This window comes from Salvelinus namaycush, chromosome 31, assembly GCF_016432855.1.
Source record: "Salvelinus namaycush isolate Seneca chromosome 31, SaNama_1.0, whole genome shotgun sequence".
Lineage (NCBI taxonomy): Eukaryota > Metazoa > Chordata > Actinopteri > Salmoniformes > Salmonidae > Salvelinus > Salvelinus namaycush.
The window spans coordinates 28876555-28901203 of record NC_052337.1 but is presented as its reverse complement, the minus strand read 5'-3'; the positions used below and the strand labels follow the sequence as shown (position 1 = coordinate 28901203).

General features: G+C 44.6%; 1 protein-coding gene across 1 annotated transcript in view; it reads right to left on the bottom strand.

Annotated features, from left to right (window-relative positions):
- The window catches only part of LOC120025541 (colorectal mutant cancer protein-like), a 123653-nt gene extending 100232 nt beyond the window's left edge, over nt 1-23421 (bottom strand). Inside the window, exons 1-3 of the mRNA XM_038970103.1 lie at nt 23198-23421; nt 21166-21410; nt 20529-20764 (exon numbers count right to left, since the gene is read on the bottom strand). Of these exons, the coding sequence (XP_038826031.1) occupies nt 20529-20764; nt 21166-21410; nt 23198-23319 (603 nt within the window). The 5' untranslated portion in view covers nt 23320-23421. The remainder of the gene's footprint in view (nt 1-20528; nt 20765-21165; nt 21411-23197) is intronic.
- Between the last annotated feature and the right edge of the window lie 1228 nt (nt 23422-24649).

Below are 24649 nucleotides of genomic sequence, written 5' to 3'. Positions count from 1 at the left end.
CGTTTATTCTTTCAGTGAAATACGGAACCGTTCCATATTTTATCTAACATCCCTAAGGCATCCCTAAGGCTAAATATTTCTGTTACATTGCACAACCTTCAATGTTATGTCATAATTATGTACAATTCTGGCAAATGAATTACGGTCTTTGTTAGGAAGAAACGGTCTTCTCACAGTTCGCAACGAGCCAGGCGGCCCAAACTGCTGCATATACCCTGACTGCTTGCACGGAACGCAAGAGAAGTGACACAATTTCCCTTGTTAATAGAAATTCATGTTAGCAGGCAATATTAACTAAATACGCAGGTTTAAAAATATATAATTGTGTATTGATTTTAAGAAAGGCATTGATGTTTATGGTTAGGTACACATTGGTGCAACGACAGTGCTTTTTTCGAGAATGCGCTTGTTAAATCATCACCCGTTTGGCGAAGTAGGCTGTGATTCGATGAGAAATTAATAGGCACCGCATCGATTATATGCAACGCAGGACAAGCTAAATAAACTAGTAATATCATCAACCATGTGTAGTTAACTAGTGATTATGTTAAGATTGATTGTTTTTTATAAGATAAGTTTAATGCTAGCTAGCAACTTACCTTGGCTTCTTGCTGCACTCACGTAACAGGTAGTCAGCCTGCCACTCAGGCTCCTCGTGGAGTGCAATGTAATCGGCCACAATCGGTGTCCAAAAATGCAGTTTACCGATTGTTATGAAAACTTGAAATCGGCCCTAATTAATCGGCCATTCCGATTAATCGGTCGACCTCTACTCGTAATTTAACTATTTAATTTGTATTTACAGATGGCATACAAGTTTGTTATTAAGGCACATGAAAGGCCACATTTCCGAAGGCATTTCTGCCAGAAAACACATTTTGATTAAAAAATGTATGTTTGCGTTCAAATGCCTCTCCTGTGAAGTAGTGGGGTGCGACATACGCCTAGTTTCCTGAAACGAGTCACAAATATGTAGAATTGAAGGAAATGTAGTTTAAAACTGTAATGTAATCTCCGCTGTCAAGAGGGGGCCCACTAAAATGCTTTGCCAGTGAGGTAGGGGTGCCTTCCAATCAAACCTTGCTTAGGGCCCCCAAAAGGCTAGGGCTGGCCCTGCATGTGGAGACATGGAGACTTAGGGGCCCTGGGCCACTTGAGCCACTCAACAATGCACCTCTACACAGAGCCTCACTTCCTGTGTCTTCAGAAACAGATGGCCATTGTGACTCTCTGGGAGATTTAACCGTTCTCATCTGTGGACGATGTGAGGGTAGAAGGGAAAGGGGCCATGAAGACCTTGAAACTGAAAGAAACACTTCTGTAGAAGAGCTTACACTAACAGTCGGAGCTTGCTTACTATCCCTCTCAAAAGCCCTTGGAAAACAAACAGCTTGTTTTACAGAGTCAGAAGGACAGAGACAGAGAAAAAGAGGGAGAGTGCTGATTTGGTAGCTATCTGGTCTTCTATTTTCACTGTGGGAGCGTAACATACCCGAGGCACTTCGCCTACATTTTCCTACCCCTTCTCCCTCTCCTCCTCCCCTTTGAGAGGTATTTCGCCTGAACCTAACTCTCTCCCACCTGGATTTAATATGCTGCAAGCAGAGGGGGGGGACTGCGGGGGAGAGAGAAAGGGGTAGAGGACTAGCCCAGATGAGTCTGAGCCATGAGCTGGAGGGGCACAAGTGTTTACAGAGGGACGAAAGACAGACAGCTCTGACTGAAACATTCCAGAAATGACAGCCAACTCGCTTGGGTTATAAGAAAGGAGTCCTACTTCTTGGCCAAACCTTGAAATAACCTAGAAATGGGTGACAAGAGGATTTCACAGAAACCCTAACGACACAAGTCACCACTTCCAAACCAAACCTTTAAGACAAAGTAAGAGAAAACCCAGATCCAACCCTTTTCAAATTAACAGCTACCTCTTACACAGTGGACCTGAAAGACCTGAGGCAAGCCTACAAGCAAGACATTAGACAGTTTTGATGTGGCCAGTAGACAGTTTTGATGTGGCCACTTGTACAGAAATGTGCAGTCTTACCTCGCCCCCTTCGATCCCCAATTTTCCGACTGTTCCGGAAGAGTTCATGATTTCCCCAAACTCTCAAAAGATAAAGATTCCAGAGCTCTCTCTCCCGACAGAAATGCGACGAAAGAAAAACGCAGTCCCTTAGTCCCTTGTCTTCAGCTGCATGTAGTCTCCAGTGCCGCTGGCTGCTGTGGCCAACCACCTTCATTCAGAAAAATCCCACACTGTGATCAGAGTGAACACACGCACGCACACACGCACAAACCAAAGGTGGAGGTAAATACACATACACAAACTCGCTCACATTCAGAAGTGCACAGTCACACACACCGGCACATGTTCCATGATCCGTTATCAGTTAAGTCATTAGCGCTCCGGCTGCCCCTCAGGAGAACCGTTCCCGAGTGTATCCAAGGAAAACTGATGGAGTCTCTCTTGGCTGGCTCGCCTTTTCCCTGCTGCTCCCCCATCATCTCCACGCGCTGCCGCCACCCGGGGCCAGGCTCAGTGCGTCTGTGTGTGTGTAGCGGGCAGCGTTCCCCAGTGTGTTATTGTCTCTGCTGCTCGACTGCCTGTCGGATTCCAGTCTACCAGCAGTTGTTCCTCCTTATCCCCCTCTCCCCTTGTTCTCTCCACCTCCTCTCTTCGATACGGATTCAAGTTTTAGCAGCACCCCCCTCTCATTCCTTCAGTCGGTCTGTGCCACTCCCAGACCTCTCTCTCTGAAACTCAGACAAGCACTCACACCAAAGAGTGCCGCGGCACTAATGGTATGTTCAACAGAGTGCATGCTCTCTCCCTCTCTCCCTCCCTCCCTGAGCTCTAGAAATGGCAGCGTTCCAGAACTTTCCCTCATCTCTACTCTTGGAGGCTGTTAAAGCAATTAAAGTGCACTTCTGGCATTGTGGCTCCTCTCGTAGACTTAATTATAGTGTGTAGGGTGCACTAATAGACCAGTTCATTAGCAGCCCATTCAGGCCTCATTAAATATGAACAGATTGGAGCACTTTATTAATATATTGATGACTGGTGTTTAGCGCAACCAGTAATGAATATTTGACTACATGGATCAACGCAATATTTGTTAGCCGATAAGACTAGCTAATTCAGATAGGTTAGATTATGTTGGTAATGGGAAAGGCAGTCACATAAGGATTTGAAAAAACAGGTAGTACGACCACCTCTTGCTCGGCACTTTGAATGGAACATAGAATAAACTGCTCCCCCTATTGATATTGGTTCGATTTTTGATATGACAAGTTGAGATGTTACCGGAAGCCACATTAGGGGAACGACAAGGTGTCAAGGAGACTACATAGCAGAGTAGCATACACACACACACACACACACACACACACACACACACACACACACACACACACACACACACACACACACACACACACACACACACACACAAAGATGTGGATGGACACAACAACACAAGCAGCTATTTCAGACATGCTCACACAACATGCACAAACACAACACGCACACACAAACTCGGCAAAAAGAAACGTCCCCTTTTCAGGACCCTGTCTTTCAAAGATAATTCGTAAAAATCCAAATAACTTTACAGATCTTCATTGTAAAGGGTTTAAACACTGTTTCCCATGCCTGTTCAATGAACCATGAACAATTAATGAACATGCACCTGTGGAACGGTCGTTAAGACACTAACAACTTACAGACGGTAGGCAATTAAGGTCACAGTTATGAAACTTAGGACACTAAAGATGCCTTTCTACTGACTCTGAAAAACACCAAAAGAAAGATGCCCAGGGTCCCTGCTCATCTGCGCGAATGTGCCTTAAGCATGTTGCAAGGCGGCTTGAGGATTGCAGATGTGGCCAGGGCAATAAATTGCAATGTCCGTACTGTGAGACGCCTAAGACAGCGCTACAGGGAGACAGGACAGACAGCTGATTGTCCTCACAGTGGCAGACCACGTGTAACAACACCTGCACAAGATCGGTACATCCGAACATCACACGTGCGGGACAGGTACAGGATGGCAAAAACAACTGCCCGAGTTACACCAGGAATGCACAATCCCTCCATTAGTGCTCAGACTGTCCGCAATAGGCTGAGAGAGGCTGGAAGGCAGGTCCTCACCAGACATCACCGGCAACAACGTCGCCTATGGGCACAAACCCACCGTCGCTGGACCAGACAGGACTGGCAAAAAGTGCTCTTCACTGACGAGTCGCGGTTTTGTCTCACCAGGGGTGATGGTTGGATTCGCGTTTATCGTCGAAGGAATGAGCGTTACACCAAGACCTGTACTCTGGAGCAGGATCGATTTGGAGGTGGAGGGTCCGTCATGGTCTGGGGCGGTATGTCACAGCATCATCGGACTGAGCTTGTTGTCATTGCAGGCAATCTCAATGCTGTGCGTTACAGGGAGGACATCCTCCTCCCTCATGTGGTACCCTTCCTGCAGGCTCATCCTGACATGACCTTCCAGCATGACAATGCCACCAGCCATACTGCTCATTCTGTGCTTGACAGGAATGTCGGTGTTCTGCCATGGCCAGCGAAGAGCCCGGATCTCAATCTCATTGACCACGTCTGGGACCTGTTGGATCGGAGGGGGAGAGCTAGGGCGATTCCCCCCAGAAATGTCCGGGAACTTGCAGGTGCCTTGGTGAAAGAGTGGGGTAACATCTCACAGAAAGAACTGGCAAATCTGGTGCAGTCCATGAGGAGGAGATGCACTGCAGCTGGTGGCCACACCAGATACTGACTGTTACTTTGATTTTGACCCCCCCTTTCTTCAGGTACACATTATTAAATTTCTGTTAGTCACATGTCTGTAGAACTTGTTCAGTTCATGTCTCAGTTGGTGAATCTTGTTTATGTTCATACAAATATTTACACAGTTTTCTGAAAATAAGCACAATTGACAGTGAGAGGACGTTTCTTTTTTTGCTGAGTTTAGAAGGGGTGTTTTAGCGCATGGGTGATCCTGACCTTTAAGCTCAGCTACAAATCATGCTGCTCCCCAAGCTGGACACTGCTCATCAGAATGCAAACACACAAAGAGCAGAATAAAGAGGGGAAATGCACACAGTCGGGCACCTGCTGGCATATGCCCCTAATTAGAAGTCTGCCTTACTTGCTATGCAAATTGGAACATGTAAACTCACAAATGCCCTGACCACTGAATTCACATTCAATAGTAAGGCTTCAAGGCAAGTGAGTCGCAATACTTCAACCTACCACCCTATAGCCCAAGGCTCACCCTAGCTTCATCCAAAATTAATATTTTATTGTAAATGTAATTAATTCCCACCCTAATGTCTTCTCTCATCCATTTCACTAGGGGGTAAAAAAAGAACTATATTAAAAGAACTGTGCTGAAACAAGTTCAACTACCATTCCCAGTTGATATTCTAAGAGAACAATATTACAATACATTTAAAAGAATTCTAACAGCAGGAGACAGCTGAGAAGATGAGAGCCGTAGCAGGAGACAAAAAGTTGAACATTTTCTGACTCTGCACTCGGAGTAGTATATCAGAGGTGCTGCTGGGCTACGTTTAGACAGAACTGCTCTGGCCTTGCAAAAACACCGGCATGCATCATTTATGAAGCTGGACTTACGGTACATTGGGAGCTGGAGCAGGAAGTCTAGTCTGTCTCCCTCTCTCCCTGACCAGTGAAAATTAAATGAGAACAATGATATGGAGAATAGACCCCTTCTTTACTCAAGAGTTTTCTTTTTTCAAAGAGGTTTTCTAGGCAGATAGAAAAGTAATTAGATAGCAAGATAAAAAATAATTTGGCTGTTACTAGTAGTGGAAGAAAGCTCAAATAACCATCACTACACAACAGAGAAATAAAATCTCCCAGATCAATGTAAAGTAATACAGCAGGGCATATATGTACACATATCATACTGCTATAGAGTGAAATACAGATGAATATAAAACAACATAGGCCTCAATAGAAAGTGATTCTCCAAACAGACTAAAATGAAGATCGATGGCATGTTTCCCATCAAATCCACACAGCAGTCTAAAACGTCCAACATCCTCACCCACATAGATATCCAAGTCCCAACAGTTACCCTTTGCAGTGGTCTCTGGTCTCTAGCTATGTCCACTCCAACCTGGCAAATCAGCTCTAGGCTATAGGGCCAGCACGGCCTAAAGCGACTTTCCCCACAGAAATACCACCCATCTCTTTCATCCTCCTGCTCAGCCTTACTTACCTCATCACCAACATACAGTCCTCTCAACAGCCCTCCAACATCAACATGTTAGTCCAAAAGAGCTATATAAAAAGACAAGCTAGGCTAACACATTACGGCTAACACCTTGTTAGCGACCAACACAGAGCTTGGAAGACACAGTGACTGTGCATTGCAGTGGTGCTGGCTGGGAGGATGTATCGGGAGACTCGATTATGCTTTTCTGGGCACTTTTCCAAGGGGGAGAGAAAAGAGGAGTGGCACAGGGAAAGGGACAGTGTCAGTGCCACAGTGAAACTCCAACTTGAATGTGTGTGAAATCAAATCTGCTGCGGGGCAGATAGCGATAGAGCTATCCTAGCTAGCACACAGAGGGGCTATGTATTGAGGGCATATATAGCAGCTAGCCTAGCACACAGGGGGGCTATGGGTTGAGGGCAGATTGCGATAGAGTTAGCCTAGCTAGCACACAGGGGGGCTATGGGTTTAGCGCTAGCCAGAGTTACAGACGCTAATCCAAACAGTGGCAGCTAGCCCCCAAAGAGGGAGCACTGGCTCACGGCCAGCCTGTTGGTGTCATTCTTTCTCTACCTGCGGAGTGAAAGGCCTTTAATCACATTGCCTGATCTATAGAAAAACAACTCCAACCAAAGCAGGAAATAGGCATAATACTGTTATAAGACTGACATAACACCTGTCACAACTGGTTATGACATCCTCAACTGGTCACAACAATTAATTGTGCGATTTTGACCAGCAGTTAGGCACAAATTGGGCGGGGCTAAGTCTGTGGAATGCGGCATGGAGAGAGAGAGAGGACTCAAGTAGCGAAATAAACTATAAAAATGTACGTTACACACGGCTATCACATTTAACAAACCAAACATTCAATTACCGTTATAGAAAGTAAAGTACAAACCCAAAATTGTCCATGCATCAATACCGGTATATCATAAATACGGTTTACCGCACAGCCCTAAGGCCCATTGTCGTGCCATTAATTCGCAGCCATACCCTCATGTTTCAGCATGGTAATGCATGGCGCCATATCGCAAGGACCTGTACACAATTCCTGGAAGCTGAAAATGTCCCAGTTCTTCCATGGCCTGAATACTCACCAGACATGTCACCCATTGAGCATGTTTGGGATGCTCTGGATTGACTTGTACAACAGTGTGTTCGTTCCCACCAATATCCAGCAACTTCGCAGAGCCATTGAAGAGGAGTGAGACAACATTCCACAATCAACAGCCTGATCAACTTTATGCGAAGGAGATGTGTCGCGCTGCATGAGGCAAATGGTGGTCACACCAGACACTGACTAGTTTTCTGATCCACGCCCCTACCTTTTTTTTTGTAAGGTATCTGTCATCAACAGATGCATATCTGTAATCCCAGTCATGTGAAATCCCTAGATTAGAGCCTAATGAATATACTTAAATTGACTGATTTCCTTATATGAACTGTAACTCAGTAAAAGCGTTGAAATTGTTGCATGTTGCGTTTATATTTTTGTTCAGTGTATATTGGTGCCATTTAGCAGCCTGTGTGTGTCTAGATTCATACTGGTTAAGCTATGTAGAAACCTAGGCTATGCTCTTTCGGTTAGGCTCTTTGGGAGCATGGTAATAAAATGGGGGAGCAGGCTTTGTAAGACCAGGAGCCAAACTAGCTCGCAACTTACAAGACACAGGTCATGAACCAAGGCTGGTGTGGTAAAGGGATAGCCTGCTGTGTGTAAGTGTTGTGTGTACCTCCAGAGGCAGGAGAAGAAACAGAAGGCTCTGGATGCACATTCCTTTTCTGGATCACTCCCTTGGTGACTGCGTGTACATCGTCCTCCTCTACCTACCACTCTTCCTCCCATTCCTCTCTATGTCTTCCTTCCCCTCTTCCATGAACATGTGGTGCGACCGCTCGGCTGCGTCTACATCCTCTCAGCAGGACTGCTTCCTCCTTTCCTCTCTTCTCTCATCCTCTTCCTCCAAACATCACTCACTTCTCTTCCTCTGGTGAAACACTGTTCCCTCATAAGCTACTGCAATATCGAAGAGAGCGACATGTGCTGGCTCGTTTTGTCAAAAATAAATTTCCTCCTCCCTAAATCCATCAGATACTGCATGCATCTGTTAACCTTTTTACAGTCATGGGAATTGGCCTATATCAACTGGGCTAAATTGAAATGTTTCTTACAGAAGAAATATGAAAACATATGCATAACCATGTTAGCAATTGAAAGGGAACATTTTAGAGATTATGGGGAAATGATTAGACAAAAGGTGAGGACACAACAGTGGACCTGACACAAGACTGAATCCAAACATTACACTGTTGATGTGATGTTCATTTTACATGTACTGTACTTTCGCAGCATTTGTTTATAATGAAATGTGAACATACTCTGGATACAATTGTCACGATCGTCAATGGGAGAGAGAGAGGACCAAGGCGCAGCGTGTGGAAAATACATCTTCTCTTTAATTGGAAGAAGGACAACGAAACAAAACAACAAACAGACGAACGTGAAGCTATCAAAAGACTAAGTGCAAACATGCAACCTAGACACAGACAATTACCCACAAAAACCTAGTGCCTATGGCTGCCTTAAATATGGCTCCCAATCAGAGACAATTAATGACATCTGTCTCTGATTGAGAACCCTTCAGGCAACCATAGACACAGCTAGACTTCTATACTAAACATAAACCCAACTACTCTAATAAACCCCCTAACCTTACAACCACCCTAGACACTACAAAAACACATACATTCACCATGTCACACCCTGACCTAACTAAAATAATAAATGAAAACAAAGATAACTAAGGCCAGGGTGTGACATAACCCCCCCCTTAAGGTGCGAACTCCGGGCGCACCAGCATAAAGTCTAGGGGAGGGTCTGGGTGGGCGTCTGTCCACGGTGGCGGCTCTGGTACTGGTCGTGGTCCCCACCCCACCATAGTCACTACCCGCTTTCGTAGCCTCCTCCAACTGACCACCCGCCAACTTAACCCCACTGGATTAAGGGGCAGCACCGGACTAAGGGGCAGCACCGGACTAAGGGGCAGCACCGGACTAAGGGGCAGCACCGGACTAAGGGGCAGCACCGGACTAAGGGGCAGCACCGGACTAAGGGGCAGCACCAGGATAAGGGGCAGCACCAGGATAAGGGACAGCACCAGGATAAGGGGCAGCTCCGGACTGAGGGACGGCAGCTCCGGACTGAGGAACGGATCCTGGCTGGATGACGGCTCTGGCGGATCCTGGCTGGACGGCTCTGGCGGATCCTGGCTGTACGGCTCATGGCTGGCTGACGGATCTGGCTGCTCATGGCTGGCTGACGGATCTGGCTGCTCATGGCTGGCTGACGGATCTGGCTGCTCATGGCTGGCTGACGGATCTGGCTGCTCATGGCTGGCTGACGGATCTGGCTGCTCATGGCTGGCTGACGGCTCTGGCAGATCCTGTCTGGTTGGCGGCTCTGGCAGATCCTGTCTGGTTGGCGGCTCTGGCAGATCCTGTCTGGTTGGCGGCTCTGGCAGATCCTGTCTGGTTGGCGGCTCTGGCAGATCCTGTCTGGTTGGCGGCTCTGGCAGATCCTGACTGACGAATGGCTCTAGCGGCTCCTGACTGACTAACGGCTCTGACGGCTCGGGACAGACGGGCGGCTCTAATGGCTCGGGGCAGACGGATGGCTCAGACGGCGCTGGGGAGACGGATGGCTCAGACGGCGCTGGGGAGACGGATGGCTCAGACGGCGCTGGGGAGACGGATGGCTCAGATGGCGCTGGGGAGACGGATGGCTCAGATGGCGCTGGGGAGACGGATGGCTCAGATGGCACTGGGCAGACGGATGGCTCTGGCCGGATGAGGCGCACTGTAGGCCTGGTGCGTGGTGCCGGAACTGGAGGCACCGGGCTAAGGACACGCACCTTCAGGCTAGTGCGGGGAGAAGGAACAGGGCATACTGGACCCTGGGGACGCACATTAGGCCTAGTGCGTGGTGCCGGAACTGGTGGTACCGGGCTGGGGACACGCATCTCAGGGCTAGTGCGGGGAGCAGCAACAGGACGCACAGGACTCTGGGGACACACAGGAGGCTTGGTGCGTGGTTTAGGCACTGGTGGTAAAGGGCTGGAGACACGCACCATAGGGCTAGTGCGTGGAGGAGGCACTGGTGGTACTGGGTTGGGGCGGGGAGGTGGCGCCGGAAATACCGGACCGTGCAGGCGTACTGGCTCCCTTGAGCACTGAGCCTGCCCAACCTTACCTGGTTGTATGCTCCCCGTCGCCCGACCAGTGCGGGGAGGTGGAATAACCCGCACCGGGCTATGTAGGCGAACCGGGGATACCATGTGTAAGGCTGGTGCCATGTAAGCCGGCCCGAGGAGACGCACTGGTGACCAGATGCGTTGGGCCGGCTTCATGACATCCGGCTCAACGCTCAATCTAGCCCGGCCGATACGTGGAGCTGGAATGTACCGAACCGGGCTATGCACGCGTACAGGAGACACCATGCGCTCTACTGCGTAACACGGTGTCTGCCCGTACTCTCGCTCTCCACGGTAAGTACAGGGAGTAGGCGCAGGTCTCCTACCTGACTTCGCCACACTCCCTTTAAGGCCCCCCCCAAGAAATTTTTGGGTTGTACTCACGGGCTTCCAGCCTTGCTTCCGTGCTGCCTCCTCATATCGCCTCCTCTCGGCTTTAGCTGCCTCCAGCTCTTCACGAGGGAGGCGATATTCTCCCGGTTGTGCCCAAGGTCCCTTTCCATCCAATATCTCCTCCCATGTCCATGAATCCTGTGTAGGTGGGTCCTGTTGCCGCTTGACACGCCGCTTGGTCCTAGAATGGTGGGTAATTCTGTCACGATCGTCAATGGGAGAGAGAGAGGACCAAGGCGCAGCGTGTGGAAAATACATCTTCTCTTTAATTGGAAGAAGGACAACGAAACAAAACAACAAACAGACGAACGTGAAGCTATCAAAAGACTAAGTGCAAACATGCAACCTAGACACAGACAATTACCCACAAAAACCTAGTGCCTATGGCTGCCTTAAATATGGCTCCCAATCAGAGACAATTAATGACATCTGTCTCTGATTGAGAACCCTTCAGGCAACCATAGACACAGCTAGACTTCTATACTAAACATAAACCCAACTACTCTAATAAACCCCCTAACCTTACAACCACCCTAGACACTACAAAAACACATACATTCACCATGTCACACCCTGACCTAACTAAAATAATAAATGAAAACAAAGATAACTAAGGCCAGGGTGTGACAACAATTAGTAACATGATAAGAGTATTCCTGGAGAATGTGGGGTAGGTGCATCATAAGAGAACAAAATGACAAGGGTTTGAGTGAGAGGACTAACTGGTGTCTCCAATTGGCCTCACACACCTCTCCAAAAGTGTGCACAGTTCCAATTTAATCTTGTAACTGTACGTCACACATAGTGATCAGAAACGTTGACACTGTATATGACAGTTTAACCTTTTACAGTAGTTGTATGATATGGAAATGTGAAGTCCACATTTGGACTCACAGGTGTTTGGTTTGCTTGTATGACATCAAAGCTGTAATTATTATAATCCTCAACATCTAATTTTTCAAAATACACAGGAGTCCTCTTAATTTACAGTATTTCCCTCACTCAGACAACAAAACATTTGCAAAAGATGCCCAATTAGCAGGAGAGATGGAGGCAACGTCTTGTTGTGCACGGTGCTCAAGTTCAGAATGTCTCTTAGTCAAAACCTGTGACGTGCAGAGCCAGAGCGCTGACGTCATGTATAGCATGTTACTGTACAACCAGTGTTTATCAGTGCCCAAATCTGCCATTTTCAACCCATATACAGGTACGAGTGTAAAGGGCTAATTAACAGATATTGATTTAGCTTTTTGTTGTCTTGAAAATAGGCTATCTATTAGGACTACTTTGCTCTATTTTGGGGCTTGGCTGAGAACCTGGTGTCATATCATAGGGGGATTTCATACTGAGACACCAGATGGAGAACAGTAGTGCGAAAGATACAACCAGCTCTGCACTTCTGCTACGGACAAAACCTCACCATCCACACCAGTGGATATATTACACATGCTGAAAGAGAAACTGCTATATAGGTCAATATAGGCTACTATATGCGGCATGTAATCAAGATCATACAAAAAGTCTCTACAAAACACTAGTGTAAATAGACATCTCTGACTATGGATAGCCTAGATCAGCCCATATGGTTGCAACTTGTGGCATTAGCTTACCATACATCATGTTGTAAAGTAGTAGAGCATCATTACAGCACAGCATTACAGAGCCAACATCTCTTTCCAAACCTATTTCAGTGTTTGTAGAGTTAATATTGAATCATGTGTTAATGCATTGACCACACTATGAGATTGAAACCCCAAGCCAACTCTGGTAACAACCGTTAAATAGATAAAACATTTATCTCACTTTCCAAGGTCAATAATCAAGTGTCAAGTCATCAACCATTTGACTCGAGGAATCTTGATTTCCGAGGCCAATCTCTGGTTGCATAAAGATAAAGTGAACTACTTGAGCATTCAGAAAACTACCATCGACCAAGGTAAACGTGGCTGAATGCAGTGGGTCATCGGATGAGAGCTCTTAGGATAATGAGCCCGATAATGAGATGGCAATAAACTGTGTGTCGGTGTGTGTGTGTCAGGCATGAATCATGGGTGTGATCAGAGGGTAATCCAGCAGTGCTGATGAGATCACACCTAACCACACACACACACACACACACACACACACACACACACACACACACACACACACACACACACACACACACACACACACACACACACACACACACACACACACACACACGTAGGCATGAATCACGCCTGCACTCACAGAGAACATGTACAATGCCTTCAGAAAGTATTGACACCCCTTGACTTTTTCCACATTTTCTTGTGCTACAGTCTGAATTTTAAATGGATTCAATAATTATTTTGGTCACTGGCCTACACACAATACCCCATAATGTCAAAGTGGAACTATGTTTTCAGAAATGTTTACAAATTAATAAAAAAATGAAAAGCTGAAATGTTCCTGACTGGCTGAGTTACAGTTTTGACTAAAATCTACTTGAAAAACTATGTCAAGACCTGAAAATGGTTGTCTAGCAATAAACAACAACCAATTTGACAGCTTGAATATTTATTTTTTTAATAAATGGGCAAATGTTACACAATCCAGGTGTGCAAAGCTGTTAAGCCTTGTTCACACTGCAGGCTTTAATGCTCACTCAGTTTGGTTTTTCAAATCCGTTTTGGAATACTGACTGTCCAAACAGCAAGTTACAAGTGACCAAATCGGATGTGTGTACAGACAGCACTGCTAAAATTTGCTGACATGGCTACGGTAGTTGTCATAGTAACAATGGGTGTGTGCCAGGCCTGGAATTTCATGTTGGCCTTCAAGAGGTGCCCAATCTGCCAGGACACCAAGGCCATCTGCTTGGGCACCAGAGCCATTAACCAAAATAGCCAATGAAATTGATTTGAAAATCGAAAAAACAGTAGCTATTCTGTTAAGAAATAAAAGTGTATGTAAATGTACATAAATAATTAGGCTAGTGTAGGTGATAACCTGTGCATATTTGTTACAGCCTGTCATGTCTCCAGAACAATGCTGACATGAGGGAGGCGCTTGAAAATGTAGCCAAACTCTAATTAGACTTATAATTACATTCACATATATGTTGGAAATATGTTGGAAAAGCATTCCAGGTTAAGCTGGTTGAGAGAATGCCAAGAGTGTGCAAAGCTGTTATCAAGGCAAGGGTGGCTACTTTGAAGAATCTCAAATATATTTTGATTTGTTGAACACTTCTTTGGTTACTACATGATTCCATGTGTTATTTTATAGTTTGTCTTCACTAGTAATGTAGAAAATAGTCAAAAGTGACTGGTACTGCATATATACACATACATACATTTAGGCTAAACGCCAGTCATCTTTGACCAATATAATGTAGGATCATGATTAATATCTAAAGGCTTGATTCTGTCGACATACTTGAGGCACTGGTGGAGAAAGGCCACTGCCTGTTGTGCACTGCAACATCACACACCTCACAAGTGGAGGCAGTCAATATTTTGAAACTATTAAACCATAAACATAATAATTAGGCTAGGCTATAATTGTTTAAAACCTGGATGTTTTTTTGTCATTTTATGAGGAGCCAATCATGTGACAGGCATTGGCTAATTAAGCAATAAGGCCCGAGGGGGTGTGGTATATTGCCAATATACCACGACTAAGGGCTGTTCTTAAGCAAGATGCAACACGGAGTGCTTCGGACACAGCCCTTAGCCGTGGTATATTGGCAATATACCATAAACCCCCAGAGGTGCCTTACTGCTATTATAAACTCTTTACAAACGTAATTAGAGTTAGAACAGTATAAAGTAATTTTTGGTCATACACGTGGTATATGGTCTGATATACCATGGCTTTCAGCCAATCAGCAGCTTTCAGGGCTTGAACCACCCAGTTTATAATAATAATTTAGATATCTGAGAGAGCGATATGAGTGAGAAGCGCTTTGGAGTAAGGTGATTGGCAGCCGTGAGAAGAGAATTATTATGTGCCCGAGGGCACAACGGCCACTTTGGCTGCAAAGCATGGATTTTTTTTCTGGTGTATTACGGCCACACATGTGGGCATCGACTCTGTTGTCACTGCCGCCTGTAAATTCGAGTCCTGGTGTGTGCAGTGTTGTAGACTGACTGGTGGTGGTGCACGTGCTTCTTATCATTCAGAAGTTATGTAGCAAGCTATGGTGACAATGCCTGCCATGGAAGTTTCCCAGTTGCTTTTAATGTTCAAAATCAAAGCCTCAAAGGATAAGATGATCCAACTTTCAAAATGAGTCCTTTTTGGCTAGCCTCAGCAGTCAACTAGCTAGCTAGCCGTTTAGCTTTCTAGCACATTAACTAATTTGCTTGTAAACGATTAACAAGCTAGTTAGCTACCACAAGTTCTTGTCAAAACTGTCAACAGAGTAGCTAGCAAGCAACAAGATATGCCAAATAACAGTATAAAAACCACTTGAGGGGAAATAAATCATATTTGACTGTTCAGACAAGACGCATGGCAAGGAATCAGATTTGTACGTGGCTTGAAATATCTGATTCCATGTGCTTTTTGGCTGTTCAGACTGCAGGAATAAATAACCGATTTTAATCAGATATGCAAATAAATAAAACTGCCAATGTGAACAAGGCTTTAGAGACATACCCAGAAAGACAAATCGCTGTAATCACTGCCAAAAGTGCTTCTACAAGGTATTGACTCAGGGGGGTATGTAAATTATATATTTCTGTATTTCATTTTCAATACATTTGCAAAAATGTCTAAGAACATGTTTTTACTTTGTCATTATGGGGTATTATTGACTGTAGATGGGTGAGAAAAAAAAATCTATGGAATTCATTTAGAAAAATGTGGAATAAGTTAAGGGGTGTAAATTCTTTCTGAAGGCATTGTATCTATCTCAATTACCTCATACCCCTGCACATCGACTCGGTACTGGTACCCCGTTTACAGAGCCATGTTATCGTTACTCATTGTGTATTTATTATTACGTGTTATTATTTCTCTATTTTCTTTCTCTCTGCATTGTTGGGAAGAGCCTCTAAGTAAGCCTTTCACTGTTAGTCTACACCTGTTGTTTACAAAACATGTGACGAATAAAATCTTATCAGAAAGGTATCGTCGTCTGGGTTAGGGGAGGGTTTGGCCGGCAGGGATTTTCTTGTCCCATCGCGCACTAGCAACTCCTGTGGCGGGCCGGGCAGGTGTTTCCTCCGACACATTGGTGTGCGGCTTGGCTGGGTTGTGTTTCGGAGGACGCACGGCTCTCAACTTTCGCCTCTCCCGAGTCCATATGGGAGTTGCAGCGATGGGACAAGACTGTAACTGCCAATTGGATACAACAAAATTCAGGAGAAAAAGGGGTAAAAAAATAAAAGGTATCCAAATCACAGAGGAATGAGAAAAGTGTGAGTTTTAGTCCAATAATGTTGGAAAGTCCCTTTGACAGTGATATACCGTCCTCATTGTTTAATCTGTTGGTGGCCTCTGCATATGTCCCATGTCTCCATTGACAGTGTTAATCTGCCTTTACAGCCCTGGCCAGATGCTGGCTGTAGCCAACGGGGTAACATCATTCCCGTATAGTGATTAAATTCCCCCTAACTGGCAAATAAAATACCAGATAATTAACAGGGGTGTGAATAAACTCAAAATGCCACAGAAAGCAATCTGCAACCCAGGGATTAAGTTTCTTCTCATGGGGATAATGATATGCAGTTTATTTTCCCCCAAACACAATGTTGTTTACTGAGTGTGGAGGGATATGGAGTTGGGTAATGAGTGTTGGGTGAGGGGGCACGGGATTCTATTCAACCAGGGATGGCAATGTATTCTCTGCTATACACAGCGCTGCCTGACGCACAAACACACACACGCTCTCCCTCTCTCACGCAAGCCACGCACACACACTCAATGTTTCTATTAACACAGGAGAAAATGTAGCATTCACTCTCCAGTCAGCAGCTGATGTACAATGAACAAAAATATAAAAACGCAACATGTAAAGTGTTGGTCCCATGTTTCATGAGCTGAAATAAAAGATACTAGAAATGTTCCATATGCACAAAAAGCTTATTTCTCTCCAATATTGTGCACAATTTTTTTTACATCCTGTTAGTAAGCATTTATCCTTTGCCAAGATAATCCATCTACCTGACAGGTGTGGAATATAAAAAAGCTGATTAAACAGCATGATCATTACACAGGTGCACCTTGTGCTCGGGACAATAAAAGGCCACTATAAAATGTGCAGTTTTGTCACACAACACAATGCCACAGATGTCTCAAGTTTTGAGGGAGCGTGCAATTGGCATGCTGACTTCAGGAATGTCCACCAGAGATGTTGCCAGGTAATTGAATGCTAACTTCTCTACCATTAGCCACCTTCAACGTCGTTTTTGAGGATTTGGCAGTATATCCAACCGGTCTCACAACCGCAAACCACGTGTATGGCGTTGTGTGGGCGAGCGATTTGCTGATGTCAACGTTGTGAACAGAGTGCCCCATAGTCGAGGTGGGGTTATGGTGTGAGCAGGCATAAGCTACGGACAATGAACACAATTGCATTTTATCGATGCCGATTTGAATGCACAGAGATACCGTGACGAGATCCTGAGGGCCATTGTTGTGCCATTCATCCGCCGCAATCACCTCATGTTTCAGTATGATAATGCATGAACCCATCTCGCAAGGACCTTCCTTGGCCTGCATACTCATCAGACATGTCACCTATTGAGCACGTTTGGGCTGCTCTGGATCGACTTGTACGACAGCGTGTTCCAGTTCCCGACAATATCCAGAAACTTCGCACAGCCATTGAAGAGGAGTGGGACAACATTCCACAGGCCACAATCAACTCTATGCGAAGAAGATGTGTCACACTGCATGAGGCAAATGGTCGTCACACCAGATACTGACTGGTTTTCTGATCCACGCCCCTACCTTTTTCTTGAGGTATCTGTGACCAACAGATGCATATCTGTATAGATTAGGGCCTAATGAATGTATTTCAATTGAACTGTAACTCAGTAAAATCTTTGATATTATTGCATGTTGCGTTTATATTTTTGTTCAGTATATAATCTCTTAATATTTGCAAATGCCCTTCAAGGTCAGAACGTAATTCCATACAAGGCCTCCAAATACTAACATGGTCTACATGAGTGCATGAAGGAAGATAAAACTTACATGCTGACCAAACCACTAGCGCTATTTTGCGTTGCAAAATAAATGTACACATACGTACATGTTACTCAATCATTAAATCCAAACTGCTCACGAGCGTCTACGTAGCCAGGTGCTAAAATAAAACGTGGTTCTTGACGCGCTGCAAGTCCCGCCTCTCCCATCTCCTCATTGGTTTTTAGGAGCATATACCCATGTGGGTGATTGAAAGATGAACGGAGGTCCACACCCCAGTTGGTGGTGGTAATGCACCTTAAAGTTGGTTGCCAACCGCCATATAAAGCCCAAAGAAGAATAAGAAGCCTGAAGGAGGAGAGATTACTAGAAACGAACACGGTTTTACCTTTTATCTGTGGATTAATTGTAGGATTAGAGGACCTTGTGCATTTCAGGTAAAATGTTTAATGCTTTTAGACATGTCCCCAAATTAATATAGTTGGTTCAGAGTTCGTTTTGGTATTTTAATCTGTGTGTCCTAATCGCATCTGGTGTGGATGGACAAAATCAACATGCGCACGATGGTGCACGCACGTGCCCGGTCTAGTCAGCATGTTAGCCTACATTTTTGGAGGGGGACTGACTCTCTTGCACTGGACTCTACCCACACACATACTACACCGACACTCCAACACACACAAAACATATACACACATGCATATTGATGCCACACGCACACACACGCACACACGCTGCTGCTGCTACTCTGTGTATTATCTGTTTATTATATATCCTGATTGCCTATTCACTTTTACCTCTACCTACATGTACATATTACGTCAATCACCTCAACTATGTCATACTCCTGCAAATTGATTCGGTACCGGTACTCCTTGTATATAGCCTTGTTATTGTTATTTTATTGTGTTACTATTTCCTTTTTGTTATTTAGCAAATGTTCTTACTTTTGAACTCTGCATTGTTGGGAAAGAGCCTGTAAGTAAGCATTTCACAGTAAAGTCTACACCTGTTATATTCGGCACGTGTGACAAATAAACTTTGATTTGACATTTAGACCTTTTACATTTAAACTTTTCATAAACCCAAATAAAAAGAACCAACCCAGGCATTAAAAATAACAAACAAACACAATCATAGGCTATACAGCATCTATACCTCCCCCTATTCTGAAAACATCCCAAAACATGACAGGGACCATGTCCATAAAGTCCCTTTTCTACCTAGAGAACCAAAGCATTGATAGTTTCACGGCCTTCCTGTGTCCGGAACCAGATATTCCATTAGGACTGTGGTCGAATCCTGGCGGCCGCATTAAGCACAGCTACCAGCAGGTCAAACCCGTAAAGTGGGGCTCCTAATTGCGTGGGGGGGCTAAAAACAGTTGCTACACCACCGCACCATATTGCACAGAATGGTTAGGGCTGGAAAGTGACTAGTCACTACACTTTCTCCATCAGACACAAACATCACTTCCTGTCACTCACAACCGACAGCGTTTAACCTCCCATTCTCTCTGGTGCCTGTGCTAATCTACAGAGGGACGGTGTCAAGATGTGAATGTCAGTAATAAACTTCTAAATTATTTCTATGGGTCCATAAAGGCGCCCAGCCTTGAAACCTGATATAGGAAGGAAATATGACAGCCCAATGTGATGAATAATAAATATGGATGCATTAATAAAGGGGTGTGATTACTGATCAGGGGAGGTGATGGAGATTATACAGATACCCTGATGATGATACCCCTTAAGACTGTGACAGAGAGAGCCAAGGTCAACACTTAGGGAGAGTTGGAATCCCTACCCGGACGAAGCATAAAAAGCATTGTGATACCTCGCTGTGGTTCTAGCGTCAGAAGAGGTCTGTAGGTTTGACAGTTATCTTGCTGAAGAGTAAAGACACAGGGACAGTGTCGCAGTTAGGATCAGTATCTTCAAATCCTAACCATAATGAGGGGGCGCCCTGATGTCAAGCCATTCAGGCCCAGTGACTGCTCTAAGCAGGAGAGGTAAATGCAAGAAGATTGAGTTATCATGAGCAGCACTGCCCTCTGCATGATAACCATGCTTACTACACCTATCATTAATTAATTTCCCCCTATCTTCATGGTGAAAGTCTTTTCCCAGGAAGATTATATTGATTTTCAATGGTTCAACTTTTACACAGCACCACAACACTTCTTAGGTTTCTGTGTGTTACCAACTAGACATTGTATGAGTGTTGGAGGTGCCAGCTGACAACACGGTTGTCTTTTCTGTAAATGCAATATCTCCAGACTCCACCATTCATTGCACACTCATTCCTTCATCGTTGGCAGTAAACATCCAGTAACTCAGAGGCTAAGTAGGCAGCTGAGAGTATCGCAGTCGCAGACTGGCTTTTGACTAGAAACAACTATTTTGGCCATTGGGTGGCTCACAAAATAATTCAAAAGGCAACATATCAGGAATCCACCAAATGCTACCACCAGCACTATGCAGTACGCACTCAACACCAACAGCAGTCTACTCACTGTGTTGGCCAGCTCCAGGTAGTTTCCCCCCAGGGGAGCACAGCGGGTGCTGGTCTGGGCCAGGAGTTTATGAAGAGCAGCCTGCTGTTCTAGGACAGTCCCAGGCTGTTCCAGGAGCTTCTGGAGGATGGCTGGCTGCTGCTGGTTCTGTGTCTGCTGAGGCTGGATGTCTGTACTCTGAAGGTCCCGGGCCCCAGAGTAGTACTCCCAGCTCTCTCTGGCTCCTGACAAGGCCCCTAGGGGACACATTATAACTCGATAACTAACAGGTAGTAACTTAGAAATAACAGGTAATAACTCATAACTAATAAGCAGTGTGAAGGTTTGACACTCCCAAACAGATCTGTGGGTTTAGCAACAGAGCTAAAAACCATAGCCTCAGTCATGCAGGTTATGTTTTGGTTGTTTTATTTTAGCAGTTTGGTGTCAGTTGTTTATGGTTAATAATGACTGTGTAATAAGGGTTAGTGGTTGTTTGCAGTTAGTTGTTGAATGTCGGGTGTTAGATTTAGTTGTTTGGTGTTGCCTGTTCTTAGCTGGTTTTATGCTTGTAGGCAGCTATGATTAATTGGCGTCTCTTGTTTAACAATGTAACTCAAAATTCTGGCTAATCTTCATTGGCTATCCCCAAACTCACCCCTGCTAATCTCGCTACTGGTTGGCCAGGAGGCGATGTGTTCCCTGAGCTTCCTAGTGTCAGAGTCCTGGGAGCATTGGGAGATCTCGCCCTCTTCCCTACGGATCTCATTGACCAGCTGCATGCGGCAGCGGGTGAAGTCCTCAAAGGAGATCTTGCCTCGCTCGTCTGCTCCCAGCTGGCCCATGATCTCTGCCACAGACCCCTCCATGTTTAGCTGTCTGCACACCATTAGCAGGTCATTCCTAACAGGAGACAGGGAGAGAAGGAGGTTTTTAGGGAGATGGAAAAGGTGCAGGAGAGAGGGAAGGAGATACAGGCAGGAGGAAAGGTATGGTGATAAGTAAAGAAACAGGGAAAAATAAGGAGGGACATGGTGAAGGAGAGGCAGAGAGAAAAGAAGAGGGAGAGGCAGAGGTAAAAGGACAGAGAGAGAGAGAGAGAGAGAGAGAGAGAGAGAGAGAGAGAGAGAGAGAGAGAGAGAGAGAGAGAGAGAGAGGAGGGGACCAGGACAGGGAGAGGACGATAACTGTTTTCAATTGAAGAGTGGTGTACAAGTTGCAGCACCAAGTTGAATTGCTGATACATTAGCCAGGGCACCAGCCTGAGAAATTGTCTTCACTTCTCAAAAGAGTGAAAATAAATAAATATTAGGACAGGTTTGGAGGGGGCAAATAGGTTTCCTAGATGAAGTGGAAAGGCATACAATTAGAGCAAAAGATATTCCCCTATACAGGGAAATTGATCATTATGCCCCTCCAGCTGTAGTTATTCAGCACAATGGATATCTTATTCGTCAGTTTCATGTCTAACAGCTGGAATGCATGGAGAATATAGCCAAAGCATACATTTTCACAGAACTGGTTCCATTTATCATCTTTGATGCCTTACAGGGGCAACCAATCCATTTAGCGGTGCGTTCTATGCCACAAATATACATAAAAACATGCATCTCAAGTGACTAAGCAAACCATGGGCTTCTCTGTAACAAAAGAGATGACTGAAAAAGATGTGTTTGAGTTGAATCAAAAGTAACCAATGCTCTTAAGCTCTCCTGTCCTGCATGTTTTAATTTTGCTCACCGCTCTCTGTGCTTGTGTATAGCCTAAAGCATGCCTACTTTACTGCCAAGAAAGAACATTCAACACTTCAGAGTTCATGAGCATTTTATAATTACAGACCACCACTATGATTATAACTCATATCGCTGTGTAAACTGTAACTTAATAACACCATAACTCACACTCACAAGATTATGTTAGGACAGGAATAGGCCTAGATTCCCTATTCCCGAGGTATGGACAAATGTTTCAGTTCTCTGTGCTCAGGAGTATTCTCCATGATCTTGCCTGGCTCATGCCACTTTTCTGCAGCCTGCACATGAAATGTAAAAGGTCTTTGGATGCTGCATCAAATCCAGTTGCTGTGATCTAAGTTGGAGGGTTGGTGTTTATTTACACTATGCAGTAGCCCTCGTCAATGAGCATGTGTGAAAGCAGTTCTGACTCAGTGCATAAGCTTTTAGAATATCCATACATTTCTTTGCAACTAGCTACAAACGGAATGGTTATGATTATGATATTGGTCACATAATAGGAAGCATGTTATTGGCCAACAGTTTCTTTTAGTCTGGAGTTAGTAACGTTATATGAGTATGATTGTCTGGAGTCTAGCTTTTAGTTAGCTAGCTACATTCTTAGTTTCAACTAAATACAATGTTGCAACATTTTCATTGTCAAATTACATTTTGAGTTGCTTTCAAAAACTCAAGCCAACACTTTCATGGCATGCAGATGTTTTTCGATAGTTTGCCCTTGCCAGTTTTCGAGACTGGGCATGGTTCGAAGTGTACGAATCAAAATCCGAGAACTTGTTCGCTACGGAAGTCACTGGCAATTTGCTCACATTACAAAACTAACTAAACAAGTGATCATATTTCCAGATCATATATACATGTCTGGAAAAATCTGTTCATTTGCATTTGGTAGCCTTCAATTCTAACCCCACCGTGTCGTTGATAAAATAGACTTACCTGTTGATGTATCCATCACCGTCACCGTCGCAAGTCTGAAACAACCGCCTCATCCTCTCCTCTTCGCCGGTGCTAGATGTGTCACTACTGCCGCTACTCACACTCACCTCCACCGCCGCCATGATCTTCCCTGAATACTGTAACTAGTGTGCTAGGCTTCTACCCCTCCAAGTATTCATTCTCAACAAAGTAACTGCCTCATCATCACACTTCCCGTAAGTGTCGACTACTACCCGAAATTGGATTGAATAGAATCAAATATAAACTTGGGTTTAGGTCACATCTGCAAAAAGGAAGGTGCAGCACGTGCCGTAAAAGTTAACCCCGAGATCTAGTCGCGAATAGGGAGGCGTTAAAAAGCTTTGGGTAAACTGCTGTGGAGTGAGTGTCGACCTAAACTCAGTGGGACATATGTGAAGCTAGCCACAATAAGGATTAGCCACAATAGCGGAATTTGCGGTTCACCTTCAAAATAAAACTCCCTAATTGAAAGATGAAAATGGATGCAAATAGTGGAATTATGACATATTTGAATTAGATAATACTTAACCATTTTGGAATGTTGTTATGTAAATTAAACAAAAGACAATAATGAGTTAATTTAACAAACAAATCTGTAGAAATCGCACTATGGATGTATTAAACTTCAGAATTGCATTGGGGGCATACTTATATTTCACTGTGCAGCCTTACTTATGGATTGAAATGGCGTATCAGTCTACTCAGTGACACCCACAGAACATAACTGTGAAGAGTTACACAAATATTAGCGTCCTAGCTCTTATTACGGGACTTTGACTGTGGGAAATCACCTCCCCAGTCAGCCTATTGTGCGTAATGACATTCATATTTCACTGTACAGCCTTGTCTATGGATTGTGGATCAAAGAAATGGGGTATCAGTCTACTCAGTGACACCCACAGAAAACAGCTGTGGAGAGTTTACACAAATATTAGCATCGTAGCTCTTGTTGCGGAACACTGAAATCCATGTGAAATGAGCCACATTAAGCCTACAAGTCAACCTACTATGTGTATTGGACATTCATTTTCTCTGTAAATCAAATCCAATTTTATTGGTCACATACACATGGTTAGCAGATGTTAATGCGAGTGTAGTGAAATGCTTGTGCTTCTAGTTCCGACAACGCAGTAATATCTAACAAGTAATCTAACAAATTCACAACAACTACCTTATACACACAAATGTAAGGGATGTACATATAAATATATGGATGAGCGATGGCCGTGCGGCATAGGCAAGATGCAGTAGATGATATAGAGCAGTATATACATATGAGATGAGGGATGTTGGATATGTAAACATGATCAAAGTGGCATTATTTAAAGTGGCTAATGATAGGCATAGGCAAGATGCAGTAGATGGTATAGAACAGTATATACATATGAGATGAGTAATGTAGGATATGTAAACATTATTAAAGTGGCGTTA